This window comes from Panthera onca, chromosome B2 (genome assembly GCF_046562875.1).
Source record: "Panthera onca isolate mPanOnc1 chromosome B2, mPanOnc1 haplotype 2, whole genome shotgun sequence".
NCBI classification, from domain to species: Eukaryota; Metazoa; Chordata; class Mammalia; order Carnivora; family Felidae; genus Panthera; species Panthera onca.
The window spans coordinates 95,253,633-95,268,369 of NC_138343.1; the positions used below are offsets into that span (position 1 = coordinate 95,253,633).

General features: G+C 44.2%; 1 protein-coding gene across 5 annotated transcripts in view; it reads left to right on the top strand.

Annotated features, from left to right (window-relative positions):
• PRDM1 (PR/SET domain 1) overlaps positions 1 to 13,438 on the top strand; it is a 107,269-nt gene extending 93,831 nt beyond the window's left edge. For 3 of the 5 annotated variants that reach the window (XM_078447176.2, XM_060616286.3, XM_060616288.3), the window contains exons 4-7: positions 2,700 to 2,952; positions 8,366 to 9,465; positions 9,934 to 10,062; positions 10,438 to 13,438. In XM_078447176.2, the coding sequence (XP_078303302.1) occupies positions 2,700 to 2,952; positions 8,366 to 9,465; positions 9,934 to 10,062; positions 10,438 to 11,010 (2,055 nt within the window). In that variant the 3' untranslated portion in view covers positions 11,011 to 13,438. The other 2 variants (XM_060616290.3, XM_060616289.3) reach the window with 2 other exon arrangements.
• The last annotated feature ends 1,299 nt before the right edge of the window (positions 13,439 to 14,737 follow it).

Genomic DNA, 14,737 nt, shown 5'->3' on the forward strand with positions numbered 1-14,737 from the left:
TGATGGGGGTGGGAGGGAGGGCAGGGTGGGTGATGGGTATTGAGGAGGGCACCTTTTGGGATGAGCACTGGGTGTTGTATGGAAACCAATTTGACAGTAAATTTCATGTATTAAAAAAATAAATAAATAAAAATAAAGTTAGTCACGTATGGATTTAAAAAAAAAAAAAAGAATTGTGTGCTCACAATTTTTATTTAATATTTACACATGCTTGGGGCACCTGGGTGGCTCAGTCATTAGAGGGACTGACTTTTGATTTCAGCTTAGGTCATGATCTCACAGTTCGAGAGATTGAACCCCACATCGGGCTCTGCACTGACAGTGCAGAGCCTGCTTGGGATTCTCGCTCTCCTTCTCTTTCTGCCCCTCCCCCACTCATTCACAAGCGTGAGCTCTCATTGTGTCTGTCTGTCTGTCTGTCTCTCAAATAAACTTAAAAAAAATCTTTAAAAAAATAATTACACATGCTTCAAATATATTTACTTCATGACTTCTAATGGGCAAAATGTCAGTGAGTGCATTTTTGCCTTTCTTGCCGATAAAATTTTCTCAGAAATGAGCCACAGAAGTGTGTAATTCTTGGAGTCAAAGGTCTGAATTAACACATGCCAGCATAAGACTTAATGATGTGTGGTCATTTTTTTAAAAAGGCAAGAAATACCTAAGAACCTCCTGTCTCTGTCCCAATTCTCTGGTTCATTAAAGGCTCACTATAAGTAACTGAAATGCTTTCCTTGGGAGGATTTATTTGAATCAGTCTTTCACATACAAAGGATATTGTAGGAGAAAACTCCCCACATGTTGTTAAAAGCATCCTGATTTTGCTGGCAGGAATATGAACATCTGTTGTAAGGAAAGAAAAACTTCCATCCAGATTACACAGGCAAAGAAGAGTAGGGATGTTCAAGTTGAGAAACCAGTGAGTGACATTTCTTGTAACTGTACTATGAGTCAGCACATTTTTAATCTTCCTGATAATATATGGCAATGTAGTGAGGTAAGAGAGAGCAGTGTTCATTTGACGTATGCATTATTTTATTTTCGAGTGTGTGTGTGCATGACTTCATGGCATTGACATTTCTGTCTTTTAAATGAGGATAACAGTAAATTGTAGTCCATGGATGGCTGACTGGAATCTCATACCCGTAGCTTTAGAAAGCAGTCTCCGCCCAGCGAAGAGTGCAGAGCGATGGAACCCCATGTTCCTGGAAGTTTGCACATCAGAGTAAACAAACTTGAAAACCCCTCTTGATAGCAGAATTCACCCAGCCTTGTTCCATTTTCTCTTAACAAAACACACCGCAAAAGCTCTCACAAGCTGCTTTGATGAAGCCACATGTATTTCCCCCTTCACAATTTACAGGAAGTTACTCTTAAAAGAAAGTGATTCTGGTGTTTACTGCCTGTGTTAAAGGGACAGAGTTCCTTTTTGTTTCTGATAACGTTTGAGTGAAATACAGAAACGATTTATAGACTATCATAGTCAGTATGTGACTAGGAACAAAGCAATAACCTGCTGTCCGGTTAGAGCAAAATTTCTGCTATGAACAGTGCCCTACTACGCGAGGACTACAAGTTGCAGATAACCAGGTATTGATTATAGATGTATAAGGAAATTTCTTAAGACTGAAGAAAAAATGGTCCATCTTGAAAAGAGGGAGAGAAAAGCTTTCTGTGGAAGGGGAAGGAGTTTGTTTATAAAGTAGTTTCAGCAAGACTGTAGGTTTTAATTTTTCCTCTTCTTACCTCTGCCTTTTCACTGAGGAGCCTGAGTGCGTGTGTTAACCAGAAAGGAGTGGTACTATGGGGCAAACTTTGAATTCTTCGTTATGCGTTGCCTTTCAAGAACAACATAGCTTATTCCTGTTCTTTTTTGAAAAACGCGTGCCTGTGGCCCTGTGGGTGGTGTTTTAGCCAACCACCCTTCAGATAAGAGGGTTCCCTCTCCTCTCCTTTGGCTTGAGAGACAAGCGCAAGGCCGAACATGTTTATCAAGAGGAAAAGTGACTTCTCAGTAGACTGTCAAATTCTGGCTTCTGTCCCGGTGCTCACTTTGTTATGGCAGGTGAAGTTCACCTTTGCCCCACCCAGTGTTTCCACAAAAAGGCAAGGTTCCAAGTATTCATATGAACAAGTGTTACTTCTGGACTTGGAGGCTTGGGGGTGGAGGATGTTTGCATAGTTTAAGCCTTGGGCGGGGGTGTAGGAAACGGCAAGTACAGAGGCCATAGAAAAAGCTGAGAGACTCAGTTTGACGTATTCAGTTGACTTGGTCTTCTACCCAGTGACTCAAAGCATTAAAAGTCAGCATAATCGGAACTAAAGTTAGTAGCATCGCCCATTTGCCATTCACGGCTGTAGCAAAAGTAATACTCTCTGGCGGTTTGGTCCGCCTGAGGCAGCTCCTTAAATGAAATGTTGTGTTTCATTCTTCTGTTGTTTTTCCCCAAACATGAAAAGACGATAAAACTGAAATGGAAAAGGTAACTGACAAAGTGTGCCTTACCGGTTTCTGCCCTTACTTATGCTGATGCAAGACTACTCTGGCTAAACCGATTTCATTCTTTTTTCTAACTGGGCCACAGGGAACGAGAAAGCACACTCCGTACTTGCTGTGTTTGTTCTTCAGGGTGCCGGGGAAGCTTTCCATTGCTTTGGGGCTGACTTTCTTTCACACGTCTGTCTTTTCATTTGGACAGATCTATTCCAGAGGGGAGCTTCACCACTTCATCGATGGCTTCAATGAGGAGAAAAGCAACTGGATGCGCTATGTGAATCCGGCGCACTCTGCCCGGGAGCAAAATCTGGCTGCGTGTCAGAACGGGATGAACATCTATTTCTACACCATTAAGCCCATCCCTGCCAACCAGGAGCTTCTTGTGTGGTATTGTCGGGACTTTGCAGAAAGGCTTCACTACCCTTATCCCGGAGAGCTGACAATGATGAATCTCAGTAAGTGGATTATAGAACAAAAAAATAAAGGAAAATAAAAAATGCCGGTAATGTCAGTTCTGCCCCTATGAGCTAATAACATGTTGTTTAATTATATGGCTTCATTTGTTGGGCCAAGTAGGTGGCTTAAACAAGGGACTAGGAAAAGGGAAAACAATTTTTTTTGAGTCCCTATTCTCCATTATGAAACTCGACCATGTAAACTATTAAAAGCTATTTTGAGTGTTTAATTCAGAAAATTGGAGGAAGAAATATATATCCAATTCTAATCCTTCCAAAAGGGGGCAGGTAGTAGTATAAAAGGGATTGGTCCTGACATGCCTAGTCTTTAAGGGATAGCCCTTGTTTGTGGTGATTTGTTGGTGCCTAAAATGTGTGTTGAAATATTATAGAGATGTACATTTGGTTATCAACTCACGGTCTGATGTAGAACATCCAGGATTGTCTCTGGAAAAACAATTTTAAAAATATTCTTCTAAATGGATAACTCTAAATATTTTATATCATACCTTCCTTCCTTATGGCAGAAACCTAATCCTAATTATCTAATCTCCTGATCCGTATTACAGTAGCCACCTATCACTTTATTTTTAATTTTTTTAAAACCTTTTAAATTTATTTTAAAGTTTACTTATTTATTTTGAAAGAGAGAGAAAAGGCACAAATGGGGGAGGGGCAGGGAGAGAACCCCAAGCAGGCTCCACACTGTCAGTACAGAGCCTGACTCGGGGCTCAAACCCACAAATTATGAGATCATGACCTGAGCCGGACATTCAGCTGACTATGCCACCCAGGCACCCCTATCACTTTATTTTAACAAATTCTCAGTTCCTTAGGTTTATAAGCTTTTACTTTTTTATTTGACTATAGTTAATGTCCTAACCTCTCTGGAAAGGGCTACCTCATTTTAGTCATTCTCAAGTGATCTCTAGGAACAATTTAAGAATTGCCATAAAACTCCAATCTGTTGTAATTATGGTTGTATGTTCTCAGTCAGACTGCTAAGTTTTAAGGAAGTTTTTAACATTAAATCCTTCTGGATTAAAGTTTTGGCATCTAAATTCTGAAATTTTTGTAACTATTTGATTTGATATTATTTCAAACTTACAGAAGAGTTACAAGAATAGTACAAAGCATTCCCCAGATAGACCAACTATTGATAATGAGGTCTCAGTTGCTTTATCTGAAGGCTGAATTACTTTAGTTCACGTTTTCACCTTTGAAACATTTGGAATGAATGTTAATTTTAACATAAATTAGAATTTTGAATTTTGACTTTAATTTTGGGACCTGTTAACAAACCAATTACCTATCCTAGTCAGGTGCAAGCCAATTCTATAGCTATTTGGTGCTCATCCCACACTGTCTAGTTTACTTGATCTCCCTAGGATCTCAATACTGTGTTTGTCGCTTTCTGAAAAGGTGGGGCTGTAAAAACTTACCAACCTCCCTCATAGGATCACCTTTTAGGTTTGCATTCGTGGTCCCAAACCGCCCCCCCCCTCCCCCATACACACACACACACACACAATCATTGCACCCTTGAGCTTCAGGAAAAGGTCTTGGACTCATTGGAAACAAGACGGCTTCCAACCTGAGCATGAGGGGGGAATCAGGTCCTGATGAAAGGTGTCCGTTCTTTTCCCTCATGTCTCTTCAGAGCTCCCAAGAGTCTGTCACATGTGCTGAGCACCCCAGGAGCCGTTCAGCTGTTTGGGCCACTCCCCACGGCCTGGTGGTAAAAGACAACTTCTATTCTAGCAGCTTCTCTCACTAGAGAAGATGTGAGGAAGGTGTGCTGCTTACTCTTGACTTTCTCAGCATGGCAAGTCACTTCTTGATGGTCTCCTTATACTCCTTGATCTTAATCATTCATGGATTCAGAGAAAGACCTTGGTGGTTTTTTTTTTTTTTTTCTTCTTCTTCTTCTTTTTCTTAAACAGTAACTCTGTTTGAAGTGACCCACCCCAGTGACTTTGCCCCAACCACGAAGAAGCTTTCTCACATACATCCTTCACCCTGTGTGGTTGCAAAGGCCCTGCATTTTTATTCCCTGATGAAAGGCTTTTCACAGTATCTAAAATTCAAGTGCTTAACTCTTTGTGTACAGAGCAACTTGTGTGTATACCGCGAAATGACACTTTCATTCCCACAAATGTCCCTTTTCGTCTGTGCAGAAATTTTTCTAAATGGAGGTTTAACATTTTCAGATACCCTTTCCTTGTCCAGGATTCTTAGTCAAGAATGAGAGTGAACAATAACCAGTCACATTAAGCCAAGACTCCTGCTGCAGATTGTGAAACCAGTTGTCCTAGGTGTGGTGTAGCTGATGATTGAGCCTCTGATCAGGAAAATTTCCACTATTTCATCAGGCCTAATAGGTAGATTGTGTCTTCAAGTGAGTTGTGTTGGGTTTCCATGCTTCAAGCACAATAAGAGGTCTGTGCCAAAATCTCCGTGAGGACTTTAAATGGCAGTGATGGTTCCAATGGGAGAATTTTGAGAAGAGATTCTAATTAAACGGAGGTAAAAAAAAATAATAAGTAGCCAGAAATCACAAATTGGCGTTTTTTAAAACTAAAAGAGTAGAAACTATTAAATTTAACTCTTAACCCCTCCCAAGTTTTTTGGTATTTTTTTCCTATGTATCTAACCAACCCATCTAGAAAACAGTTGACCAAATTATAGACTTCTAAATGTTAATCTGCTTTCTCAGTTTCAGTTGAAAACAGACTTTGTTTTGCCTACTGCAGAACTTCTAGGTTCTTTCTTGTAGTCTTGGGGGTTCTTATTATAGATCGAAAATGTGAGTCGGCATAATTAAGCCATTCAGAGCCTTCAGAAGCAGTTCACTCTTGAAATGACTCCGTCCGCCTACAGCCATTTAAGATTTAAGAACAAAAACAGATCTTGATTTTCTTCTTCATGTTAACTCAAGCTGCTGCTGAGTGGGAGAGTCAGAAATGACACCAGCTCTACTGATTACTCAGCTGCTGAAGGATGATTTTTTAAAATGTACCTTCACAGAGATATGCTCCATGACTTCCACCTTAGAACATCTTAGGGGACTAACATTTCCCTCTGGATATTGTTTTGGAAGAAGATACAAATTGATTTCTATAAAGGCAGACATCTACTGTGATTTTACTCTAGGCCAGGCCCTGTGCTAATAAGTATTTTGCATAGAAAATGATAAATTCTGATTTTCCTATCATTCGGCCTAATCATTAGCTCTGTTTTCAGTTTATTTATTTATTTATTAAAAAAAAATTTTTTTTAATGTTTATTTATTTTTGAGACAGAGAGAGACAGAGCATGAACGGGGGAGGGTCAGAGAGAGAGGGAGACACAGAATCTGAAACAGGCGCCAGGCTCTGAGCTGTCAGCACAGAGCCCGACACGGGGCTCGAACTCACGGACTGTGAGATAATGACCCGAGCTGAAGTCGGACGCTCAACCGACTGAGCCACCCAGGCGCCCCTCTGTTTTCAGTTTAATAACTGAATTATCGGGGTGGCTAGTGAGAACACCTGACTAAATATATGAGGACAGTGCTACTGATGGACTCCCGCTTCTTGCTTATGGTTTTAATTTGTTGAATTTTAGAACCAAGAGAGTATTGAAGCCACCGGAAACATTATGAGACTCAGGTGTAATGTGCCACATAAAAATGGCAGAAACAGGACGGTGACATTTCTGTATGTTCATTTTAGTAGGGTGACATCTTTTTTTAAATGTGGTCCTACGTGGGTGCCTTCAAATTGTTCTTTTTCACCTCCATAAAATTCCTTCCTGTGGCTGTGAGATGCCTCGCCTATCAGTTTTCCAACTTCGTTGTCTCTCTTCCTTTACCATTTCAGCTTTAAAAAACAAAAGTGACAATTTGAACTTCCTGCCTGCTGGGCCTCACTGAAAGACTGATATTGGCCCGATAAGGGGTTATTTATTTTGGTTTAGTGGCTTCAGAAATCCCTCTCCCTCAACAAGCTCTCCATCACTGCCCCCATCAGCATCTTCCCTGATAGTGTCCTGGCTGTGTTTATTCTGGGGCTGCTGGCTCACCCTGGAGTAACTGATAACAGCTAGCAGGAGATAACATTCTCCGAGGGCCTCTCACACTGGAATCGAATCCCTCAAGTCTGTCAGCCCAGAGAATGGATTTGAAAAGTTCAGAGTCGGGACTTCCACAGAGTTCATTTCTAGACCTATCAGATATCAGGCCTGGAGTGCTTTCTCAGTGAAATCAAACGGAAACTTTTTTTTTTTTTAAGGCGACGACGAATGATACTTTTACAGAGGCTTCCGCATGGTCCCCCAAACCTGTCCTCTTAGGATGCAGAGGCCAAGAGCTCTCCTGCCTCCCAGAGCATCCTCACACATAGGAGGGTTCATGCCTTCAACCTACTCCTACTCATGGGGCAGCTATTCGGTTGGAATGATCGCCCCTCTGATAACCAGAGCTCCAGCGAAGGAGCGTTAAGTTTTACTTTTGATTTCCAGGGAAGGCTGAACGGGTTGTTTTTGGTGTTCCCTGCTCTCACTGGTGTTTTCCCAAAGGCATCGTTTGTTCAGTGTATTCGGAGGGGCAGGGCTGGCGATGGCCCGAAGAGTCTGGAACTGTCCTCATTGCTGCTGTTCCTAAGTAGTGTATTTACCGAGTAATAATATAGAATAAATGCTTTCATCTTAGCTGCCTGTTTTCTTTGGTGCTCTAAGTAATTGAACTGGCTCGGGAAGTGCCTGTTGTGGTTTGGCAGAGAAGAGTAGGTCACGCCTTGTGATTCCAGGGGACAGCACTGCTGGGAGCCTGGTTAGACCAGACAGAACCTTGGTGCAGTTCCTGTGCGGTCAGCAAATCGGAGGGGAAAGGGTGGCATCCACATTGCTAATCTATTTGGCACAGGCAGTTTGAACAGGGTTTTATCAAATTCGTATTAAACAAGAATCGAGGCGAAAACTGATGACTGCTTGTTACTTGAAATGAGTCTTAATCTTTCACATCTAGTTCGCAGGGTGTGCTGATTTCCTTTCCGTATACTGTGAACATCAGAATGACTTTTATTAGCCTCTGACACCCCCACCCCAGGATTTTTCCACCCCCATTTTAATGGAAGCTCTCCTATTCTAGCTTGAACAGCACTTTGCCATCATACGGTTTTTACTAGTAGAAACAGAAAAATCCAGACGGTGCTCTTCATTTGAGATGCTGCCATTGTCCCCACTCTGCCGAGAAGGAAACCGAGTGGTGTGTGTAAGCAAGTGGCCCCGGGCCCTCTAGAATGAAAGGGCGTTGAGAAGCCAGGTGTCTCTCGCTTGTGGCCAGCTGGCACTCAGGTTTTCTCCAGGGAGAGCGCAGCTTTGGAAATTCACTTCAGTTCTAACCTTCTGAGTAACCGTCGGTTCTTTATTTCAGCACAAACACAGAGCCATCCAAAGCAGCCGAGCACCGAGAAAAATGAACTGTGCCCCAAGAATGTCCCAAAGAGAGAGTACAGCGTGAAGGAGATCCTGAAACTGGACTCGAACCCCTCCAAAGGAAAGGACTGCTACCGCTCCAACATTTCCCCCCTCGCCCCAGAAAAGGACGCGGACGACTTCCGAAAAAACGGGAGCCCCGAAATGCCCTTCTACCCTCGGGTCGTTTACCCGCTCCGGGCTCCTCTGCCGGAGAACTTTTTGAAAGCCTATGGGATGGAGAGGCCGACCTACATCACTCACTCCCCCATCCCGTCCTCCACGACCCCGAGCCCCTCGGCAAGAAGCAGCCCCGACCAAAGCCTCAAAAGCTGCAGCCCGCACAGCAGCCCGGGGAACACGGTGTCGCCCCTGGCGCCCTGCCCTCCGGAACACCGGGACTCGTACGCCTACTTGAACGCCCCCTACGGCCCGGAAGGCTTGGGCTCCTACCCGGGGTACGCGCCGGCCCCGCACCTGCCCCCGGCCTTCATCCCCTCCTACAACGCCCACTACTCCAAGTACCTTCTGCCCCCCTACGGCGTGAATTGCAACGGCCTGGGCGCCATGGGCAACATGGGCGGCGTGGGCAACCTGGGCCTCTTCCCCCGTCTCTACCCCGTCTACAGCAGCCTTCTGGGCGGCGGCAGCCTGCCGCACCCCCTGCTCAGCCCGGCCTCCCTGCCCAGCTCGCTGCCCTCGGACGGAGCCCGCAGGCCGCTGCAGCCCGACCACGCGCGCGAGGTGCTCGTCCCGGCGCCGCACAGTGCCTTCTCCCTCCCCGGGGCGGCCGCCAGCATGAAGGACAGGGCGAGCAGCCCCACCAGCGGGTCGCCCACGGCGGGCACGGCCGCCTCGGCGGAGCACGTGGTGCAGCCCAAAGCTACCTCAGCGGCGCTGGCGGCCCCCGGCAGTGACGAAGCCATGAATCTCATTAAAAACAAAAGAAATATGACGGGCTACAAGACGCTGCCCTACCCCCTTAAAAAGCAGAACGGCAAGATTAAATATGAATGCAACGTTTGCGCCAAGACGTTCGGCCAGCTCTCCAACCTGAAGGTAGGCCTTGCGGCGTCGGGCTGCCCGCTAGTGCGCCTGCGCCGTCCCGGTGCGCCCGCCTGCGCCCCCGCGCCCCTGTGCTTTGCTCGCTTTGCGTTTTCAACAGTTGGAGACCCGGGCCGGGAATAGCCCGTGGGGCGGGGGGTGGTTTAGTTTGCTTTTGCCATCGCTGGCTGTGTGGCTTTGACCTGGTTACATCTCTTCGGCTGACTTTCCTCAGAATAATGAGACCGTGGGGTTTGGGCTGGAAGATCAGTTTATAGAGTCCTGCTGGCCCGTGACTTTTGTTCCTTTCGTTCAAACAAAACAGAGCGTTCAGAAAACCTCGGGGCTCTGCTTGTTGGGCTTAAGCTTTATCCTGATGGTTTTCTTAAGATGTTTGCATTATAAATGCCCGAGTCCTTGAGCAGACATGTGAGGTCTTCTGGCCAACGCAGAGCACGGCTAACCCACGTGGCTTCTTTCCAGGTCCACCTCAGAGTGCACAGCGGAGAACGGCCTTTCAAATGCCAGACTTGCAACAAGGGCTTTACTCAGCTGGCCCACCTGCAGAAACACTACCTGGTACACACGGGAGAGAAGCCACACGAATGCCAGGTGGGCAGTGTCTCTTGGTAGAAGCATTAAGCTCTGTAGGAGGTGTCTGAGGCGTGCCCACCCTTTGTCATATAGCCTGCAGTTTAAAGCAACACGAGAATTCTGCCTTGCCACCGGCCTACAGCCTTGCATCTGCTGATGAGCCGAGATGGTGACACAGCCAGCTTCCAGTGGGTGGAAAATGGCAGGGGAGTCAACGCCTCCTGGTGTGCAGTGTGCCCACATCTCCCTGTTTGCTTAATGCCACACCATAGGTGCCACAGGGAGGCTTCTCGCCTCACAGGTTGCTGGGCGTTGGTATGTGAGCTTGCCCTTCCCATTGGCAGCTCTTAATCTTCTGGTCTTCCCGTCTCTGCCCTCTTCCCCACACTGTAGGTTTGCCACAAGCGATTTAGCAGCACCAGCAATCTCAAGACCCACCTGCGACTCCACTCTGGAGAGAAGCCGTACCAGTGCAAGGTGTGCCCTGCCAAGTTCACCCAGTTTGTGCACCTGAAACTCCACAAGCGCCTACACACCCGGGAGCGGCCCCACAAGTGTGCCCACTGCCACAAGAGCTACATCCATCTCTGCAGCCTCAAGGTCCACCTGAAGGGGAACTGTCCTGTGGCCCCGGCCACGGGGATTCCTTTGGAGGACCTGACCCGGATCAACGAAGAAATCGAGAAGTTTGACATCAGTGACAACGCCGACCGGCTCGAGGACGTGGAGGACAACATCGATGTGACCTCTGTGGTGGAGAAAGAAATTCTGGCCATGGTCAGGAAAGAGAAAGAAGAGACTGGCCTGAAAGTGTCTTTGCAAAGAAACATGGGGAATGGACTCCTCTCAGGGTGTAGCCTTTATGAGTCATCAGACCCGTCCCTCATGAAGTTGGCTCACAGCAACCCACTACCTCTGGGGCCTGTAAAGGTCAAACAGGAAACAGTAGAACCAATGGATCCTTAAGATTTTCAGAAAACAACAAGTGTTTTGTTTTGTTTCGTAACTTATGACTTGGCAAGTCAGGGTGCCTGTAGCAGATGCTTGTACATAATTCCAGTGCTGCAAAGCTCTCCTGACAGCAGATGGTTTCCCCTCACCTCTCTGGAATAAAAGAAGGAACTCCAAAGTTATGGAAATCTCAGGGCATAAATGAGGCAAAGACAATATATATATACATATTATATATACTTATTTACACCCCATCTATATATTTGAACCTGTGTATTTTGACTATTTGTGTGGATATGTTTGCATAGCCTTCCCATTGCTAAGACTATTGCCTAGCCATAATTATTTTTTCAATGATAATCCTTCATAATTTATTATACAGTTTATCGTTCAAAAAGCAATAATTAAAAAAGTTTACAATGACTGGAAAAATTCCTTGTAATTTGAGTTATAAATGTTAGAGTTTTGTCTTGTGGCCATTCTTTGTAGATAATTTCTGCACATCCGTCTAAGTACTTAAGATTTGGTAAAGAAATACATTACTTCAGTTGACCTCCCTTTGTGATAACAGTTTGAAAACGAGGTTTGGTATTGCCAAAGTTAGACAGTTGATGTGTTAATTCATAAGATCTGTCATTTGAACAGCATTGTATACCTTGGGGGGAACGTGTGCAGAATTACCCAACAATAACTTAGAAGAAACAAGAAAGGGAATCTTGTGTGCTTCCGTAGGTAGTTCAGATTTTTTTTTTCTTCCCTAGCCAGGGATTTACCAGAAAGGAGACAAGGCTTTGCCGACCCGTCTCCCTCTCCAAAATGCAGGGACACCCCACCCCAAAGTCATGTGACCATTCAGCGTGGTCACATGACTTCTGCATCCCAGTGTATTATCTGAAAATGTGAAGAAGACAAAATGCCATGTTTCAAACCACTGCAAAATGTTCCCAAAGCACAGGTGGTTTCGTATGTTTGAGGTTTGGGGGCTTGAGTCTGGGTGTTGTTACTGGGTTTTTTGTTGTTGTTGTTATGTCAAAATTGCACAAACATGGTGCTCTACCAGGAAGGATTTGAGGTAGATAGGCTCAGGCCACACTTAAAAAACAAAAACCGAAAAACGGGTATTCTTGTTGTCTTAGGGTAAAAGCAGGCAATGCATGTTCCTAGTCCCAACACATCAATTGTATTTTTTTTTCTGTAAAACTCAGATTTTCCTCAGTATTTGTCTTTTTACATTTTATGGTTAATTTAAGATGAAAGGGCATTGCAAAGTTGTTCACAACAATTACCTCATTGAGTGTGTCCAGTAGTGCAGGAAAGGATGTCTTATCTAATGATTTGCTACTCTAGAGGAGAAACTAAGTGTGCTCCAGAAAGATAGAATGTGTGCCATTCTGTCTTTTACTCTGCTAAGCCCAAAGATTACATGTCAGCATTCAAGGTGTAGCAAAGAATGATGTATATTTATAAATCTATTTATACCACTATACCATGTGTATATATAATATATTTATAACCACTTAAATTGTGAGCCAAACCATGTAAAAGAACCTACGCTTCCTAAGGGCAAAAAAGAAAAAAAAACCAAAAACACAAAACAATCCTTTCTAAGATTTTGCTTCACACATGACCTCACAATCACATTGGTGAGCTTGGGCACCCCCTCGCCATTGGAAGAGACCTGAAAACCTTGGTGCAAAGGCGGGGGACTGCATAACAACCAAGGAGAGAGAGTCCTCATTTTTCACCAATAAGGACAATCTAAGATGGCTTTATTTTTGTTTGGCCACGTTATGAGTCCGGTCACACCCAAGTCACAGAAATAGTCCCATTACTCCCTTTACCACTGTTAACTTTTCTCTCTTCATTTCCTTCCTTCCTAAATAACTGATGCATCACTAATCAACCTGGTTTATATATTCAGCCTTTTATTGATGGCAACTAATGACAACCTGCAGAAAAGAACAACAAATTTAGGATAATCCAGGGAAACCTAAGAGCCTTACTGATCTGTTCCTGTAAGTAGCAAAACTGACAATTTCTTTATGGATCAGGGTTTGACAAACACAGTCCTTAACTGTAGGTAAACCAAAGCATCACACTCTGACATTGACACCAAATACTTCCTATTCTGCTCCTTTGTTCTTTTCCCTTTTGTGCTTTCTTATTTGTGGGAATTTTTACCAAGACCTGTGTGGCTTGCGACTTCTTGATTCTCTTTACCATTTGACTTCCCCTCGTAGGCCTCTTACATGTGAATGTTGAGCCCACAATCAACAGTGGTTTTATTTTTTTTCCTCTAATCAAAGTTAAAACTGACCAAAGTTATTGGCTTTTTACTTTGCTAGAACAACCAACTATCTTATGTTTACGTACTGGTTTACATTGTTATTTATGTGCAAATTGTCAAAATGTAAATTAAATATAAATGTTCATGCTTTACCGATACTTGTGTAGTGTCTTCAGTGAAGGGCCAGTGAAGCGACATCTTGACCGTACTGTAAGGGAACACATTTGAACATGACACGGTTTGCCTCTCTCCTGCCCTGTCCACCCTCCCTGCCAGCAAATGATTCCTTCATCTCCCACCTCCATCTGAGACCACACTTGTGAGTGCAGTGTTGATCTGTCTTCTCTCATAAGTGTAAGATTTTTCAATTATGAGCTATGAAAGTGTTCTCCAAGGAAAGCATTTCAAACATTAGCCAGTAAATGGGGGAAGATTTATTTGCTTTTGTTGGGTTTTGTCTGTTTTACTTTCTTGATGGGGATGGGGTGGTGGGGAGGTAAGGAAGGCTTAGATCAATTCCGGAAATGCCTTCCTAGCCTCATGCCAATGTGTGTGTGTGTGTGTGTGTGTGCGCGCGTGTGTGTGTGTGAACCCAACCCACTCACGGGTAAGGGGCCCTTAGGGAAGCCCTGGAAACCAGGTTGAGGAATAACACTTTGCCCAGTCACGTTTTTGCTTCAGTAGCGAGCACTGAGCATGCCACAGGGAATAAGTTCTTTTGTGCTTCTGCATAGTCTTCCTGCCCTACATCCCGTGGTATTTTTTTGTCCTTTCACATTTAGCCCAGAAAGTAGATCTGCCACTTGTTCATTGAAAACAAATTTCAAGAAAGCTGTTTTACCAGAATCTGGCCATTGTTCGGATGAAACACAGGGACATGGTGATTTGGCCATGCAGTCCCAGTGGTCATGTGGTGGGAATGGGTCTATTTGCTTGTCCATCGATGTTCTAAAAACTAACTTGTCTCCAGGCACAAATAAATTTGAGTTTTATTTGGCAGATATGAATAGGAGGTGCTTTGAGACAACTGTTAGTGTCCTCAGTGAAAAAAACCTAAAAGTCTTTTGCAAATAGTGCTCATGCTTGCCATGTCATCTATTACCAAGTTCATGGTCCCATGTCCATGCTAACCGCATGTTAGGAATAATGCTCCTTACATTTGGATACTCAAAACTGCCCAATGTTCTTTTTTATGTTTCTTCTTTATATTCACTTAAACATCTGTGCCAAGAATTTGAAATGCTGCCAACATGTAACTGTGGAGTTAAGAAAACCAGAACCCTATTGTCATAAACGTGCCAAATGGTGCTGGTTGCACTACTAAATTCTACAGAACCATTGTGTTAATAATTTTTCAAAACAAAGCCCAATAAGATTCAGAGTGTAACAGTTACTGCCATAAATCATAGTTCTTTACTTGGCAAAGCATACCTTTTTTTTTTTTTTTCTTGAGAG